Below are 15,676 nucleotides of genomic sequence, written 5' to 3' on the forward strand. Positions count from 1 at the left end.
TATTCAAAACGGAAACAGCACGAACAACAAATCTTTTGTTAACTTCAACTAAATTTACATGGAAATTTTATTTTGCTTCACTGGGGCTTCCATAGCATACTTATAGGATCGGAAGTGTTTTCGTTGGCAGCCTAATCGTCTGTAACAACCTTTACCGCGCGATTCGGGGGTTCACTCAAAGTGGTCCTGAGGGCAGTCGACAAGGCTCGCTTTCTGGCCTCATCCACTATAACATATTCCCCGACGATCTGAGCCAAACGATCCAGTGCGTTTTTTAAACTACATGAGTTGTGATTTTCGATGACAGAAGACTCAAGAATGTACCACTTGAGCTCTGTGGCCAGCATCTAATAAATTATGTTAATAGTTATGTTGTTATTCAGGTAAATTTCAGGTTAATGAAATATTTTCCAAATTAATAGATTTTTTAAAAGATTTTATATTTTTAGGTTATTAATTTATTAAATTATAGTTTTGCATCGTGAACTAATTTACAGAACCACTCACCTTCAAGTAGTCGGTATCAATGCCGCTCTTCAGATGTTGGGGAAGGCTTTCATCCAAGGCCAAGCGAAAGGCCAAAGTGTTGTCCAATGTTTGTACCAGCTTCGACATCAGTTTCATCATTGACATCGCATGCCCATGAAGTTTACTCATGTTGATTTTGCCATCTCGCCTAAAGTGATTTATGAGGGTCTCGTGTTCCGTCAGGAATCTGAGCCCCACAAAAGAAGTGTTTGTAAGTACGAATATGGAACATCGATCAGTGAGGATTACTTGTAGAAATTTTCCTTGCCAAATCTCCGCTGGAAGGGCTCAATAAGACGCCAGGCATTGCGAAGGGCCGCCTTCTCCACCATCGAGAACTCATTTTCATCGAGCCTGTAGCTTATATCAACTTCAGGCAGCGGCTTGGGATAAATGGGTTGGGCCAATCGGTCGGTCGTCTCCTCACTACTTTTCACTGATAGCTTCGGTTGGCTAATTTGGCTCATTCTTCCCTATCTTTCTGCGGACTCTGATTGGTTTTCTTTGAACTGTTTAGTAGTATTTGAATTTATACCTTTTGTTTGCTGTGATCGGAAAGTAGTCCCTACTCTCAAGTAATTGTTTTTAAGAAATTTTAAAAAGATACAAAAAGAAAACCGACAGCTCCGAAAAAGCAACAAAATTAAACATAAATTAGACATTAGACAGCTTCTATCAAAATTATTATTATTATAAAATAATATGGTTTAACAACTAGTTTTGAAAAAATTAAGAAAATGCGAGCCACTTTAAGGGATAAAATCGTAACAAAATCTTTCAAAGTGAAAAGAATAATTATAATAATATTAGGAAGCGTGTCTTTCAAACTGAGAGTTTCCCAAATATGTAATTCGACTAAAATATTTTCATTCACACACTAAGGCTCTTATATCAATGAAGTGGTGTTGGCTTAAAAGTAAGTCCAACACCATTTTGTAATAAAAAAATATTACTATAAATGCACATGTATTTTGCCACGAGTTATAAAATCCTTATCAAGAATATATATTATATATTATTTTTTTAGTTTATTTTAAACGTGCCTAACTTTTTCACCTATACTTTTCTAAAAATAGTCAGTCAATAAGCTTAAATAGAACGAGATCATTTTGCAAAGTGGATTAACCAAAAAAAGTTGGTTTCGACATTTTGTCATGTTTATTTATTTTATGGCTTACAGGCATTTTCTTTATATTGCAAAATTATGGAAAGATTTGCAGGGCATTGCGATATTCCTGAGCAACGCCGCAAACGGGGCAAACGGGACGGATGCTGAGGGCGCGCTGCAGACAGAAGTTGCAAAAGATGTGGCCACAAGCGGTGGCACGTGGGTTGTTGGCCGAGCCGAGGCAGATGGGGCAGCGCAGCACACTCACGCAGTTGGAGGGCATTGGCACTTCGTTTGAGCTTGCTGGCTGAGCTGGAGCAGCTTAATGAAAAACATGCATTCAAGCAACAAGTCAATAATAAAAATTAGTTTAGGTTAACTTACCAGCGGAGGAGCCACTCGGCTTAATCTGAAAAACGACGTTGGTTGAATGGCGACTTGACAAGCTAAAAGAAATAGGCGCTTGACTAAAGGCCAACTGACCACCTGAAAAATAAAATAATTAAATTATTATAATAAAATTACCATTTGAATTTAATTTTCTTAATATAAATTCATCTTTTTATTATTTTGTTCCTCAATGTTAACTCCCTTGACAAACAAATTCATAAATATTTATCTTGGTGATGAACTGGACTTCTAAATTCTAGTATTTAAGGGGTTATATCCAGTTGCGATTTTGAAAAAATTGAAATTTTTTTTTTTGCCTATTTTGAATGTATATATATCTAAGAAGATTATCTGAAAATTTCAAAGTATTCCGGTAAATAGTATTGGAGTAATCAGTGTATTTGTAAAGACGTCTCCCATGTAGTTCAACTAGTAGCCAAAACTTTAAATGCGTTTTTCTCGAAACTTTGTCTTCAAAGTCGGTGAGGAAAAATTCTCAAAGACGGCTTGACCGATTGACTTGAAACTTTCACATTCTCTTCTTAGATATTTTTTTCAGGTAATGAGACTTGGAATTTTGGCTCCGACAAAAATTTCGATTTTTTTAGCCACTTCAAAGTTGAAATTTTTGTGCCAAAAACAAAGTTTTATGTTTGGGAAGCCGCCATTTTGTCAAAAATTAAAATTTTGAAAATCCCAAGTCTCATTACCAGCATTTGTCTATTCTTTGCGTAATCCTTCTGGTTTTTTGTATTTCTGATCATTTGGACCGGAGATATTTTCCTCACCGCAAAACCCTTTTTTAAAGTGGACCCTCGGGAGATCCTCTACAGGACCGACGGAGTCCAACATTTTTTTTTGTTAAAAATATATTCTAAAACTAGAAAAAATTACCTATCTTTTCATATATAACACGTATACATACAATAAATAGCCTCTCCAGAAATAATTTTCAAAAAATGTCATTTTTTTGGCCTCGCAACTGGATATAACCCCTTAACCTAAACCAAATGAAATAATATAAAAATGGATTGGAATTTCACATATTCCCCCGTCCAATTAACGAATTATATTGTCTTTTTCATAATATTAGCATCCTTTTGAGTAAGTTATGTTTTATACGATTTTTTCTTTAAGGGGCCGTTCATAAACCTCGTGACGCTCCTAGGGGGGTGTGGGGGTTCAGCAGAGAGTCACGCTTTGTTGTAAGGAGGTTGTAATTTGTATATGTGATGCGTCACATAGGGGGGGAGGGGGTCAAAAAAGCCAGAAATTAGCGTCACGAGGTTTATGGACGGCCCCTAAGTTAATTTAATTTTTTCATTATTAGTCCTGTTTTTGATTCCTGATAGCTATACTTGCTATTTGCCCAATTCTTGTATCTAAGTAGAGTATATTTGTCCGATTCTGAGCATTCTAAATTACAGTAAAATCCATCATTTCAAGAAGTGGTAAGTATAAGAAAAGTGGCTTGTCTTTATCTACTAATAACTAATAATATAATATAAAATATATACATGTAAATTAAATGGTCCTTAATTGCTGCTTAAATATATTATTTAGATAAAAAACGCTCTAGAATAGTAAAGATACCAACCAAAGTAGTATTACCCACCGGAAATTCCAACTGTGATTGGTGGTCCACTGGCTGTCGCCACAGAAACGCAAACCTCAACAGAAGGCCCAGACTGATTTTGGCCAGAAGTATCGTTTGGCAGCACAATCTGCTCGTTTTCTTCACCATGCTCGCTTGGGAAGGAGCTGAGATCGGGTTCATGGCTAGCGAATGATTCACCGCATATAATGCAATTGGAGCAGCCGGGAACAGCGCCATCCTCATTTCCTGAAAAATGTAAAATGCCGTCACAAAAAGGCTTGGATACGATCACGGCACTCCTTTTATACCTTCAGCCTGTGCGGTATTCTGCACGATGGCTGATGGATTGTTCCCGTTTTGACTCATGTTGCTTTATAGAAAAATTATGTTTTAATCTAGATTATTTGCTTGTCGGTCGGCTGATTGTAAAAATCTGAGCATTCGCAGAGTTTTTCGTTTTGGCGTCTGTCAAAAAAGAGCTGCCAGCAATTTGGAGTTTAATAAACAATTGTTAGATAACAACCCTGCAAGTCTCCAGTATTTTGATGTTCGATTTTATGGTACCTACCATACAAGTAAAAAATAACTAAAAGGTTCAGTTTTGAATATATTATATATAGTTACCAGTATGAGAAATAAAAACGCAAATTTAAAAAAAAAATGTCAATTTTTGTTATTAGTATTGCTGATTTAACTTATATTTTTTAAAAACCTTTTTGTGATTTTGGTTACAAAGAAAACCCAAAACTACTCGAATATAATTAAGAGCTCTTTAAAAATAAACCTAAAGGTATTGAATTTCCGTGATCTTGATCGAGCCATATTCGTTGTAAGTTTAGGTGCATTCCTAACAGAAAGCGTAGGCAACTCGGAATAGTGAAAAAAACACATTTGATGAAACTTCATCGTTACACACGACCGGAGAGTTTCCAAAAAACTGGAAAATGTTAGGCAGACGGTTTTTTTACGGTCAACTAGTCATAGGAGGAAAGTTTTACTGCACGATCGAAAGTTCGATCGCAGTTTCGAAGCATAATGTCGTTACCAACTTGAAATAAGAAAGATCTATGAATTCCCCAGAACTTACACATAATTTCTAGAATTTCTAAAGAATATTATAAAAATTTAAAAACATGTATCATTTACAGAGACGGTTAAAGGCCTGCCAATTATTAAAATTGCAATTAACAACTTGTATGCACTAATTGGTAGTATTATATTTTGGTCATATTATTATTAGCATAAGAAGCATAATAAATGTAATAAGAATAATAAGTTTACCTGAGAACTGTTTGATCTATAGCTAGATAAGTTTTATTTTAATGCTTATAAACTAATATTATTTGGTGGACTGGATACAAAAAAAACCTAAAACTACTCGTATATAAATCACAAGAGCAGACATTCATTTGCCGTTTTTTTTAGCATAACAAGGTATTTTAAGACGATAATGCAAAAGTAATTTGTAGCTCATAGAGCGACTTCATAATAAAGCGGGATTAGCATTTCACAAATAAATACGAAAGAATTGACGTGCCGTGAGCTTTTTGTTGCACATCGGGCACTTGTGCGTTGAGCTTATAGCAGTTTGAATACATTCTCGACAGAACACGTGACCACATTTGGTTGACACTGGTTCGCGCTTGGTCACACTCTCCATGCAGACCGGACACTTGTAGGAATCCTCCCTCTGGGACAACTCGGCATCGTGGTGTACGCGTTTGGGTGGAGTAACTTCGTCGACATCCACGATCGGACAGCTTTCGTTCCTTTGGGCAAGACTACGCCGACGAGTCGGAACTGTAAACGAGCCATTCGATGAAGCGTTCGGTTGACGTCTTCTGGGTCCGTCTGGAGTGCACAAGTCGATCACAGCTTCGGGAGCCCGATTTCGGGCTGATCGATTCGGCGGTATGAACTCAAAATCTGACAGGTCTATCACTTCCACAGGACTCACTAAAGAAAAAAAGCAGACAAGATAATATTATTAGAACCAAGGTAGGAAACAGCAATAAAAACTATTTGGACTCACTGGTATTGCGGCGACGGTTACCACGCAGTATAGTTGGTGTTGAGGTTAATGTTTGTAGGGTGTCGTGGCCAGCCACAATTCCTTCACAGTAGTGATTTACTGAAGGACAGACTAATTAATTGTTAAAGAAACCAAAAATGCTGTTAACTTACGGCGATCTATTTCGGCTTCCATTTGGGCTACATTCACAGAAAGATTTCTGAGCTGCAAAAAGTAATCTTGCGAGGGCGAATCTAGCGAGGCAGTCGAGTCGGCTTGTGAGTGGGACTCATCATGGTTCATATTCAAGGAGCTCTCCTCCTGCGTGGACTGTAGAATGCTTGATCTGTCTGCGGATGCGTCGGTAGTATTGGACGACGTTAATTCGCTGGAGCTGGAACTCAAGCTAGAACTAGAGTTGGAGCTGGAGCTCGAAGTAGAACTAGAGCTGGAGCTGGCGTTGGAGTCGGAGTTGGAAGTGTCGCTATTCGCCAAGTGGTTAAAGGATGGAGCTGTCGAATCCTACTAAAGTTAAAATCAGCAAAGACTCGTTAAGAGACGGGGAAGATCTTACAAAAGAAAGGAGAACCGAATTTTCCATGCTTTATAAGAACTTATTTTTAAGGTACAGAAAATAGTTTACAAGTAAGGTGGAAAAAAAAGCAATTGCTCGTTTTTGTATATTGTTCAATTCGTTCTTAACGCTCGAAAACTATATATTTTACGCGGCCACAAGGCTGTATTAAGGATGGAACTTTGCGCTTTTGCAGGCACAACGTTATATCGATACATGCTGTATTTTCTTTCAAATGAATTATAGCCTATATGCACTATATTCCGTTACCTACGGAGCAATCGTTTTCTCTACGTACATCAATATTCTCATCCGATAAAAAAATTAAAAGTTTACAGTCGCATTTTTGTTTTACCTTTTTTCCTCATCACAACACAACACATAACCTCAGTTCCCTTTTCAAGTGGTCAACGGTCAACTATAGGAAAAAAAAAACGAGAATTAAATGAAAAATACCATAGATCCCACAAAGACCCGCAGAATTTAAGTATTAGCATCTAGTTTCCAATAAAACTTTTGTATAAAAACAAAGTAAGCTCCAAATCTCTCAAAATACAAGATTGTTATTACATATTTTTGATTACAATTATTAATCGTAGGAGCTTAAAATGATAAATATATGTATATTGCCAAACTACCGTTCATATATTAATATGTATTTAAGTCTTAAAGTTTAATTTGGGGAAACTATACCTCGAAATAGGACTGGAACTGCTAATTTTGATAGTACAAATTCTAAACCGGGTAGAAAAATACTAAAAAAAAACAAAACATACCAAATTTATTTATGACGATAGTTCTTGTTTTATATCGATATGTACCAGGTCAATATTATAGTGTTAGACAATGCACGACTGGCACGTCACCATTGCCAAGGAATACCAATTGTTTAAAACTAAACAAACAAACTCGCTGGAGCTATGGACAAGGACACATTCACGCTGCAGTCTATTCGGCAGGACCTCATCGATAACAACCTGCAGGCCAAGGCGATCATACAGGTTAGTGCGGCTAACTAGGGAAAAAAAAGCTAAAGTCAGAGTTTACTCCAGGATATCCTGAATAGCCGCACGTCGATCGCTGAACTGGAAGAGTTAAACGAAGCGGGGCGTTCGAAGTTGTCAGCCATCAGAAGGAGCATCGAGCGCCTAGACGACTGGGCTCGTGATACAGCGGACGCAGGACTAGCCAAGGAGGTGGACACGCATCGCGACCAGTTCTCCAAGACACTGCAGGCATTCCGGAAGGCAAACGTGTCCACAATGCTGGAGATAGAGAAGGCTAATCGGGAGGAGCTAATGGCCATTACCGGCGAGAGTGAGCTGCGTCAACGGTCCACGGCGAGAGCACGCCACAACCAGGGCAGCCTGGTCTCCCAGGAGAACGATGTGACCGAGAAGATGCTGGCCATATCTAGGCATTTGTCGGAAACCACACAGAAGAGCGCTGTTACCTTAGAAACGTTGGTGGCTTCGTCCCAAAACGTAGAGGCTACCAGTGACGAGTTGCACAATACGGCCGGCAGCATCACCATGTCCGGAAAGCTGCTCAAAAAATACGGTCGACGCGAGTGCACAGACAAAATGCTGCTATTCTTTGCCTTCTGTCTGTTCCTTGTCTGTGTATTTTATATCGTGCAAAAGCGGCTCTTTTAAACCATAGTTAAGGGCTTAGCATTTGTTGTATAGTAATTAACTACTTTAAGCTTAGCACATGATAATACATTTTAAGCACCGCTCCTGTTTATATTTAATTAGATAATTATATAAGTTGTTAGTGTGGTTTTGCTTGTAAAAAATACAGTGTAGGCTAAAAAGTATTTATAGTATTAGAATTTTATTATTTGTTGTAAAGTCCTATTAGTAGGTTTAATACATGAAAATGCTAGTATGGGCACTTAGGGACTCCGCCCGGGTTAGTGAATCCGTTTGAGTTGACCAGGCGACATATGTCCTTGTACGTTCGCTTGGGTTCCCGATGTCTAGACTGCTGCTGTTGCCCAAAGCCGTTATTGTAGTACCCGGGATAGGTTTGAGGCGCAGGAGCCGATGGATAAGTAAAGCCGGGAAATAACTGATAAAAGTCGCCGGTGAAGCTTGCGCCTCTCATCGCCAAAATGCACAGCAGAAAATATACAATCAGACTACGCATTGCCAATTTGTTTGGAATTTAGAATTTGAATGAAAGCTTAGCTGATCGGCTGGCCTACTTATGAAACTTCCGCAACCTTGTAAAGCGTTGAAATGAAATTAAAATCAAGAGTATATGCTGATTTGCTTGGAAAGCTGATAACAGATTAAGGTCCCTCGACAAAAGCTCGACAGAACATTTAGTCTTGTACAATTTTAAATATTGTTAGGGAGAAGTCTGCAACACCAGGAAAAAGGCTTATGTAGCTTGAGACAATTGCACAATTTAAAAAATCCGATTTATTAGTAATTCATTTAGAATTTAATACTAAAATTATATAAAGGTAAAACAGCATTTCGATTTAAATAAAATTGAATATATTAAATGATTTAACAAAATGTTTCGATTTTTGATATATTATGTTTGATTTTTTAGATAAAGTTGTTTAAGTTGGTTTCTTTAATTTTTATTGTAAATTTAAAAAACATACAGTTATAGAACTTCCCGCTGCGTTAAATCGACTTGCTATCGATATGTTTTGGAAAAAAAAAGTGTTGAACAATAAAGATTAACCACAGCTCTTAACAACACTGCCGGTTTGTTTTAGTTAAAAAGAAAACATAAATTTCCTTATTTTCCCCGCTGTTGTAGCTGCAAATACTGTTTAAAGGAAAATGACCACCGCTGTAGAAGTGGCCGGCAAGGGGCCGGGGAAGCTGGCTAACTATTTTGCGCTACAAACAGCGTTTGAGGTAAGAATTGGTGGAAGGACACGATCTCCAAAGCCGGCATTGATGAATTTTTAAACGTCGATTTTGCAGAAAGCCCTGGAACTGGCTATCACTGATGGAAATGTGGAGATGCTGGTCAAGGCTTATAACAGCTTCCCGGCAAATACCGAGCACGACAAGCGCCTGCCAATGGACCACGCGTTCAGGGTGCTCCTTATGAAGCGGCTGGAGGACGACGTGCAGCGCATTGGCGATCTCGTGCAACTCTCCGTGGCCGCCACGCGTGCCGATATAGTGTCCAACACCATTCCCGTGGTGCTGCTCATCGACACCTTTGACGTGGTCACGCTGGACAAGTGCCAGGAGATCTTTCGGTTCGTCGAGGAGCTTGTGGAGGTGTGGAAGGAAGAGATCTTTTTCGCCTCCTGCAAGAACAATATCCTACGCATGTGCAACGACTTGCTGCGCCGCCTTTCGCGTACCCAAAACACTGTGTTCTGCGGACGCATCTTACTCTTCCTCTCCAAATTCTTTCCTTTTTCGGAGCGTTCTGGCCTAAACATCGTGTCCGAGTTTAACCTGGAGAATTTCACGGAGTACGGGCTGGATAGCAAGGACCACGACGAGAGCGACAACAAGGAGTTGGAGGACACAGCCGAGGATATCCCCTTGAAGATTGACTACGATCTCTACTGCAAGTTCTGGTCGCTACAGGACTTTTTCCGAAATCCCAATCAATGCTACAACAAGGCTCAATGGAAAATGTTTCAGATGGTAAGATATTCTTAGATGAGTTTAATAACGTTGCATTTCTGCATTAATGCAAGATTTCTAACACAAGTAGGATGCTTGCCAAACTATGAATTAGTATTCAATAACTTAATTAAATAATAACAAAAAACCAAAACGTTTTTCAAGTTAATAGATTTTAAATACTTCCTTTCAGCACGCCGAGAATATTCTGCAGTCCTTCTCAAGCTTTAAGTTGGAGGACGTGAGGCAAAGTGGCAGCGATAACGCAACCGAGGCTGCCCAGTCAATGGAGGTGGACGACGATGCCGTTGATACTACAGCGGTGACCGCCGTGATTAAGGCGAATCACTTCTTTGCCAAATTCCTGACCAATCCGAAACTTCTAGCCTTACAGCTCTCTGATGCCAATTTCCGAAGGGCTGTCCTGGTGCAGTTTCTAATTCTTTTTCAGTACCTTCAAGTCAGTGTTAAGTTTAAAATGTAAGTATATAAGGAATAACTTAGGGTTTTTGAACGTCGTTCAATTCGTGAACTTTCAGCGACACATACACCTTGACTGCAGAGCAGGCTGACTTTATCAAGGAAACAGAGTCACGTGTTTATAAATTGCTGGAGGAGACGCCGCCGTACGGCAAGCGGTTTGCTCGAACAGTGCACCACATGCTAGTTCGAGAGGAGATGTGGAACAACTGGAAGAACGAAGGTTGCAAGGAGTTCAAAAAGCCGGAAGAACCGACTGCGAGCGAAGAAGATATAAAGCCACCTCCCCCTAAAAGACCAAGGCGTCCACTGGGCGATGCGCTGCGCGATGCTGCACGCAATGGCAAATTCTTCTTGGGAAAGTAGGTATCACAAAGCCAAGAAAAGTCAGCGTAATAACATAAAAATCTTTCAGCGATAACCTAACCCGTTTGTGGAACTATTCCCCGGACAACTTGCAGGCCTGCAAGAGCGAGCAACGCAACTTCTTGCCGCTATTGGAAACATATTTGGAGACGCCGCACGAAAAAACTGACCCCGCCTTTGAGTGGCGAGCACTGCGTTTGCTTGCCCGCCAGACGCCTCACTTCTTCACCTCGCTCTCCCAGCCCTCAAGCAAGATCTCCGATTATTTGGAGCAGGTGCGCAAGCGTCTCATCAGGGACAAGGAGCCAAAGCCAGCAGCTCTACTATCGAGCAACTCCTCGGAGAACACTTTTGGCCTGGCTGTCAACCATGCCAACACGGAGAGTGAGCAGGATGCTACAGTGGCCCTCCAGGATACGGAACCAGAGCAGGGTCTCGAGGTCGAGGACAGCGAGCCCGTGGTCGAGGACGTCGACGAGGTGCCAGCCCACGAGAAGCCTCTTATGGTGACCAAAGAGCACATTCAGGAAATAGCACCTCTGATAGGCGAGCCCTGGATGAAGGTGGGCAAGAAGATTGGTTTCACCAACGACGAGCTGCTCTTCTTCCAATCGGAGGACCCTTCGGCCAACGTGGCCTGCATCCAAATGCTGACTAACTGGATATCTGATGACGATGACGCCACCCTGGACAACTGGGCGTACATGCTCGAGGGGTTGGAAATGCACAAGGCCGCCGATGCGGTAAAGGCAATCATTGAACGGGAAAAATCCGGATCCACTGCCGCGCCAGCCGTTCCAGCTGCTGCCGACAACGACGTGGAGGTGCTGTCTGACTAGCTTCGCCACAAAGAACCCACCCTAGTTATAGGCCACTTTAGGTTCGTTCCAATCATCAAACTTCTTTATCACAAGTAAAAGTATGGACATGTCCACTGTTATCAACCAGAGATCAGCTATAACCGATTCCAGATCGCCTGTCAACGCCGCTTCGGCGGAGGACCGTTCCGGGGCTTGTTGTGTATCATGTTGGCGCACTTGGGGATGTGCCGCTCGGCGGCCTGTTGGTTGAACCGACGTCCACAGTGCGGGCACTGGATGTAGTCGGGGTTCTCCGACGGCGGCGGCGGTGGCAGGTCGCTCAGCTTGCCGCCGCGCGCCAAGTGCAACTGCACCTGCTTGGCCGCTCGAATCGACTGGATGAACTCCTCGTGCTTCTTGCGCCAGTTGTTCTTCTTCACCCCGGTGGTCAGACCCTTCTGCTGGGCAGCACTACTGTACGAGCTGGTCTGCGTGCGCATCCCCTTCGGCTTCCTGTTGTACTTCTCGGCTTCGGTGCCTTCTACGCGCTGCTTCGCGGCATCGAAGATCTTGCGCTTGGTGGAAACCATGCGCTGGCACACTGCCTCGTGCTTTCCCAGGCGATCCGTGTTGAAGTGCCGTCCGCAGTGCCGGCACAGAGCAGTTCCTTCCGGGGCCGCTGTCGCGGAGGTCTGGAATTATCAGTGGGTAGTTGCAGTACAGTCTACTTCTGCCTTCTTTTGTGGGGCACTTACCATGTTAACTTTTTTAACTGGGGATTTTGGCTCCGACTGCTCCGGAACAGGCATGTTAAATGTTGAGAGAGAGCAAGTTTAGAATGTGATTGACAGCACTGAGCCGTGTTGATTCTACTCACCCGTCGAATCGGTGGCGGCGAAGGGCGAATAGATTGTGCGGTGGTCCCACCGGTCAATCGGTTTGATGCCTGCATCCTGGGACTGCGCTGCGGCGGAAACGGGGATTGCTGGGTGGGTGTCGCCTCCTGGGCAGGTGGCGTCTTCCGGGTGACCACCGGCTTCAGGTTTCGGTTCACTGTTCGTGGGGTGGCAAACTTGCTGTTGTTGTTGCTGTCGCTGGTGACCCGCCTGCCGGCGTTGGGCGGATCCCCCAGGTTCATGTCGGAAACGCCCTTAACGAGCCGCTGCATCGGCTGTTGAGTGCGGGTTTTCGCTTGGGCGGGCGGCGACGGAAGGGTTCCGATCGGCTTGAGGGGATGGCTGCGATCAATGCCCGCTCCCCGGCGGCGCTCGTCGAACATCTGACGCACCTTTCCGTTCCCAATCAGCCTGGTGGTGGCGGCACTGGGCGCTCCACCGGTCAGGCTCTCGACACTCGTCTTCGCGCCCATCAGCTCCCGCCGACGCACCTCCTGCTCCTGCTGCGTCCGTTGCTGGAAACGCATCTGGTGGAGGAGAATTGAATACAACTATATTATATAAGTATTTAAAATTTAAAATATTTGATATTTTAAAATCCCCTTCTAAAATGCGGCTGCGATCGAAATTCTTCACTGTACAATGCCCATTTTTAAGGGATTAACTCAGTTGACTTTCTGTTTAAAAATAAACTATTTATCAATCTTTAGACTCCAAATACACAACTTTGATTCCGAATTTAAAATATTTAGTTCAATTAATGTTTACACTGTCATGTGCATTTGTGTTTTGTTGCCAACTCATGATTTCTAAATAATTGATTAGCCGCCCTTGAAACTAATTGATTAAAGCCTTGGCAAAATGCTTGGCATTAAAAATTAAAACATTATTTAATTTTTTTAATTAGCATTATTTTGGGAGTTTTAATATTTCACTTGCTCAACTAGAAATAAACTTTAATATTTTATATTTTATTTAATCCACCTGTTCTCTTTACTTTCACTTTTAAATTGCATTGCACTAAAATAGATTTGTATTTGTTCTCACGGGTGCAGAATTGCTGCCACTGGGGGGCAGGTGACTCAGTGCCTCCATGAGGCGCCTGGCCGCCCAGGACTCGTTCAGCTTCAGGGGCAGAATGTGGTCCTGTCCCGGCTCCGACTCGAAGTCGTATTGGAGGAAGTCTCCATCTCCGTCCCCGTACTCGTCCCTGTCCGCAGATTGCAACATTGCTGGCCGGAGAGCGCGTGTCAACTGAGCGAACGGAACTGGACATTAGCGCGTCCATTTCCCCCGAGTGGAGTCATTAACTGTCCGGGTTTCAGTGTGTGTTTGCGTTTGTGTTTTGTTTGCCTGTCTATTCTGGCGATGAGGAGGTGTGACCACCCTGGTGGGTAGGCACCTCCTCCCGGCAACTGCGAATAAATCCGTGCCCACTTACGTGCCGCCAGTACATAAAACCCCTTGCCACACGACCCGCCTGGGCAAAGGAAACCTTATCCTCTCCCCGGGATCGGGAATGGGAATGCGGTTGGGGTGTGGGTGTGGGTGTTAACGTGGCTGTGGGCATGTTCCTCCCTGCTTGTCCTCCTAGTGCGCTTGTCTTCTGCCTCTGGTGTCCTGGTAGTGGCCTTCGAGCTCAGCCATGGCCACCTGGCGAATCGTTAAAGGCAAAAAAGAGGGTCCTCTTCGTATATCGGACACTCGAGAAATCCCAGCCTGCTGTCCTTTTGTTTGGCCAGCCGTTTGTTTTTGTTGTTATTGGCGTGCAGCAATAACAACAAAAAATCAATGACTGCAACGTTGCCATGACACGGACCCCTTGGGACACACACACCAGTCCAATAGCACAACAGCACAACAGCCCACCATCCCACTAGCCACCCCCTCCCCCAAGGACCCAGCAATTGTTGAATGCCGCCGAGGAAGAGCGGCGACCAGGTGACAAAGGACCTTAGCATTGTCCTTTACCGTCCGCCCCTTCGGCGATAAAAATCGCGCACGACTATTTCCCTGGGTAAATTTTCTGATTGATTAATTACAATAGTTGGACAAATGGGCATGGGCACTCAAACAAATTTTAATATTTTCTCTTTGCCAATAATGCAATAAATCAAAATGCTGTAGACCAAAGGCCATTTTAAAAACAACAAAAACTGAATATTACTATTATTTTTTCCAAGGTTTGAATTATTTATTTGAGAGTAATTTCTTAACCTTCGCTTTTTTGGCTCGTTTTCTCTTGTGCACGTATGCATGTTTACTTTCCTAATGTCAACCCTTTTTCGATATTGAGTGGCTAATACAGTGACGTAGCTTGGCTCACACTAATTACAGCTTAGTGCGGGGAAAGTGCTCAAGCCCTCCGCAGTGTCGACGCCTCTGTTCGCCATAAACAGATGGCAGTCAAGGAGCGCCTTTTGTTTCGTTGCGGGGGCGACAAAAGTTCCCATTACCAAATATGAGCAGAAGCACATACAAATTAATTAGCTGGCATTTCGCTGGGAAACTTCGGCGAGAGAACCCGAAATAGAACTCCGACCAAAGCTGCAGACCATTTAAGGCACAGCACGGAAATTAAAGTAGATATCTGGCTTAGGTTTAAGCTACTTTTGAGAACATAAATGTCGGTCTCAACGAGGTTCTGTCAAACTCTATTATGCTTCAATTCAATCTTCCGCCTTAAAGTTTTTTTGTTGTATTTGTATTTTTAAATTCTGAAATAAATGGCTTTTGAAGCGGCCTAAGTAATTTCCTAGCTTGGTAAGCTTAACCCATCATAAATGGTTTGCTACTATCGTTCAAAGATTCTTTTAAGCATGGCAGGTTTTACAAATAGGTATCCTAAAAACCAAATAGCATATCTTTGGTATTTTTTACCTGTGTTGATACGAACTATATGCTCTTACCTGCATTTGCGCAAGCCTTGAATTCTTCATCTCTCCCGGGGCTTCTGACGCCATCGCCAAATAGAGTCTATTCAATTTGATTCGAGCGGTTGAATTCGATGCGATTTGCTGCGATGTTCGCGTGTGGGCTCCGGCCAAGGTGATGACGCGACTGAGCTTGGCTCAAAGTGTTTGGTTACCGCAGACCCGGCTCAGACTCTCCGGTGAGTCATGCAGGTTGGCAGAAAGCAAATAAAGCGGCAGCAGCAGCAGCAACTGGCCGATAAGTGTCGCCAGGAGGCGTCAGTGGATGTGGATGTGGACGTGGACGTAGGTGTCGATCTGGAAGTGGAAATGGAAGTGGAAGCAGTTCAAGCCGTGCCCAGATCAAAGCCCAGACCCAGACTGACAATTGTGGGCCGAT

General features: G+C 42.7%; 6 protein-coding genes across 7 annotated transcripts; 2 read left to right on the forward strand and 4 right to left on the reverse strand.

Annotated features, from left to right (window-relative positions):
- Positions 1 to 49: 49 nt before the first annotated feature.
- LOC108090206 lies at positions 50 to 1,123 on the reverse strand. 2 transcript variants are annotated; one of them, XM_017188798.2, is made up of 4 exons: positions 1,064 to 1,121; positions 778 to 1,005; positions 508 to 715; positions 50 to 347 (listed from the first exon to the last, which is right to left on the reverse strand). In XM_017188798.2, the coding sequence occupies exons 2-4, from the start codon at positions 993 to 995 to the stop codon at positions 132 to 134; spliced, it is 642 nt and encodes a 213-aa protein (XP_017044287.1). In that variant the 5' UTR covers positions 996 to 1,005; positions 1,064 to 1,121; the 3' UTR covers positions 50 to 131. The 2 variants fall into 2 exon arrangements, with proteins under 2 accessions (XP_017044287.1, XP_017044286.1); XM_017188797.2 differs by having other exon boundaries at positions 778 to 1,123.
- Positions 1,124 to 1,667: 544 nt separating this feature from the next.
- LOC108090099 (LON peptidase N-terminal domain and RING finger protein 3-like) lies at positions 1,668 to 4,079 on the reverse strand. The gene is made up of 4 exons (XM_017188597.1): positions 3,932 to 4,079; positions 3,642 to 3,869; positions 2,021 to 2,122; positions 1,668 to 1,957 (listed from the first exon to the last, which is right to left on the reverse strand). The coding sequence occupies exons 1-4, from the start codon at positions 3,987 to 3,989 to the stop codon at positions 1,731 to 1,733; spliced, it is 615 nt and encodes a 204-aa protein (XP_017044086.1). The 5' UTR covers positions 3,990 to 4,079; the 3' UTR covers positions 1,668 to 1,730.
- Positions 4,080 to 4,914: 835 nt separating this feature from the next.
- Positions 4,915 to 6,396, reverse strand: LOC108090089 (E3 ubiquitin-protein ligase complex slx8-rfp subunit rfp2). The gene is made up of 4 exons (XM_017188591.1): positions 6,209 to 6,396; positions 5,808 to 6,156; positions 5,656 to 5,754; positions 4,915 to 5,579 (listed from the first exon to the last, which is right to left on the reverse strand). The coding sequence occupies exons 1-4, from the start codon at positions 6,233 to 6,235 to the stop codon at positions 5,131 to 5,133; spliced, it is 924 nt and encodes a 307-aa protein (XP_017044080.1). The 5' UTR covers positions 6,236 to 6,396; the 3' UTR covers positions 4,915 to 5,130.
- A 666-nt stretch (positions 6,397 to 7,062) lies between these two features.
- On the forward strand, positions 7,063 to 8,027 carry LOC108090241 (vesicle transport protein SEC20). Its single transcript, XM_017188838.1, has 2 exons — positions 7,063 to 7,209; positions 7,261 to 8,027. Exons 1-2 carry the CDS (start codon positions 7,129 to 7,131, stop codon positions 7,861 to 7,863), a joined length of 684 nt encoding a protein of 227 aa, XP_017044327.1. The 5' UTR covers positions 7,063 to 7,128; the 3' UTR covers positions 7,864 to 8,027.
- Positions 8,028 to 8,919: 892 nt separating this feature from the next.
- Positions 8,920 to 11,617, forward strand: LOC108090185 (THO complex subunit 1). Its single transcript, XM_017188771.1, has 5 exons — positions 8,920 to 9,090; positions 9,160 to 9,843; positions 10,016 to 10,302; positions 10,362 to 10,664; positions 10,718 to 11,617. The coding sequence occupies exons 1-5, from the start codon at positions 9,013 to 9,015 to the stop codon at positions 11,505 to 11,507; spliced, it is 2,142 nt and encodes a 713-aa protein (XP_017044260.1). The 5' UTR covers positions 8,920 to 9,012; the 3' UTR covers positions 11,508 to 11,617.
- LOC108090186 (zinc finger C2HC domain-containing protein 1C) lies at positions 11,550 to 15,381 on the reverse strand. The gene is made up of 4 exons (XM_017188773.1): positions 15,274 to 15,381; positions 12,346 to 12,891; positions 12,224 to 12,259; positions 11,550 to 12,160 (listed from the first exon to the last, which is right to left on the reverse strand). The coding sequence occupies exons 1-4, from the start codon at positions 15,325 to 15,327 to the stop codon at positions 11,648 to 11,650; spliced, it is 1,149 nt and encodes a 382-aa protein (XP_017044262.1). The 5' UTR covers positions 15,328 to 15,381; the 3' UTR covers positions 11,550 to 11,647.
- Between the last annotated feature and the right edge of the window lie 295 nt (positions 15,382 to 15,676).

The sequence above is a fragment of the Drosophila ficusphila genome, unplaced genomic scaffold, assembly GCF_018152265.1.
Source record: "Drosophila ficusphila isolate 14025-0441.05 unplaced genomic scaffold, ASM1815226v1 contig_791, whole genome shotgun sequence".
Classification (NCBI taxonomy): Eukaryota; Metazoa; Arthropoda; class Insecta; order Diptera; family Drosophilidae; genus Drosophila; species Drosophila ficusphila.

Excerpts from the sequence above, each read along its gene's own strand:
- LOC108090185 (XM_017188771.1), top strand. The coding sequence starts at position 9,013 with ATGACCACCGCTGTAGAAGTGGCCGGCAAGGGGCCGGGGAAGCTGGCT. Across the intron at positions 9,844-10,015 it reads AATGGAAAATGTTTCAGATG|CACGCCGAGAATATTCTGCA; the intron begins GTAAGATATTCT and ends ACTTCCTTTCAG. Across the intron at positions 10,665-10,717 it reads GGCAAATTCTTCTTGGGAAA|CGATAACCTAACCCGTTTGT; the intron begins GTAGGTATCACA and ends AAAATCTTTCAG.
- LOC108090186 (XM_017188773.1), bottom strand. The coding sequence starts at position 15,327 with ATGGCGTCAGAAGCCCCGGGAGAGATGAAGAATTCAAGGCTTGCGCAA. Across the intron at positions 12,892-15,273 it reads CAAGGCTTGCGCAAATGCAG|ATGCGTTTCCAGCAACGGAC; the intron begins GTAAGAGCATAT and ends CTCCTCCACCAG. Across the intron at positions 12,161-12,223 it reads CAGTTAAAAAAGTTAACATG|ACCTCCGCGACAGCGGCCCC; the intron begins GTAAGTGCCCCA and ends TGATAATTCCAG.
- LOC108090206 (XM_017188797.2), bottom strand. The coding sequence starts at position 995 with ATGAGCCAAATTAGCCAACCGAAGCTATCAGTGAAAAGTAGTGAGGAG. Across the intron at positions 716-777 it reads GGCAAGGAAAATTTCTACAA|ATTCCTGACGGAACACGAGA; the intron begins GTAATCCTCACT and ends TGTGGGGCTCAG. Across the intron at positions 348-507 it reads TTGATACCGACTACTTGAAG|ATGCTGGCCACAGAGCTCAA; the intron begins GTGAGTGGTTCT and ends ATAATTTATTAG.
- LOC108090099 (XM_017188597.1), bottom strand. The coding sequence starts at position 3,989 with ATGAGTCAAAACGGGAACAATCCATCAGCCATCGTGCAGAATACCGCA. Across the intron at positions 2,123-3,641 it reads AATCACAGTTGGAATTTCCG|GTGGTCAGTTGGCCTTTAGT; the intron begins GTGGGTAATACT and ends TTTATTTTTCAG. Across the intron at positions 1,958-2,020 it reads GCCGAGTGGCTCCTCCGCTG|CTGCTCCAGCTCAGCCAGCA; the intron begins GTAAGTTAACCT and ends TTTTTCATTAAG.
- LOC108090089 (XM_017188591.1), bottom strand. The coding sequence starts at position 6,235 with ATGGAAAATTCGGTTCTCCTTTCTTTT. Across the intron at positions 5,755-5,807 it reads GGAAGCCGAAATAGATCGCC|TAAATCACTACTGTGAAGGA; the intron begins GTAAGTTAACAG and ends TCTGTCCTTCAG. Across the intron at positions 5,580-5,655 it reads TAACCGTCGCCGCAATACCA|TGAGTCCTGTGGAAGTGATA; the intron begins GTGAGTCCAAAT and ends TTTTTTCTTTAG.
- LOC108090241 (XM_017188838.1), top strand. The coding sequence starts at position 7,129 with ATGGACAAGGACACATTCACGCTGCAGTCTATTCGGCAGGACCTCATC. Across the intron at positions 7,210-7,260 it reads AGGCCAAGGCGATCATACAG|GATATCCTGAATAGCCGCAC; the intron begins GTTAGTGCGGCT and ends AGTTTACTCCAG.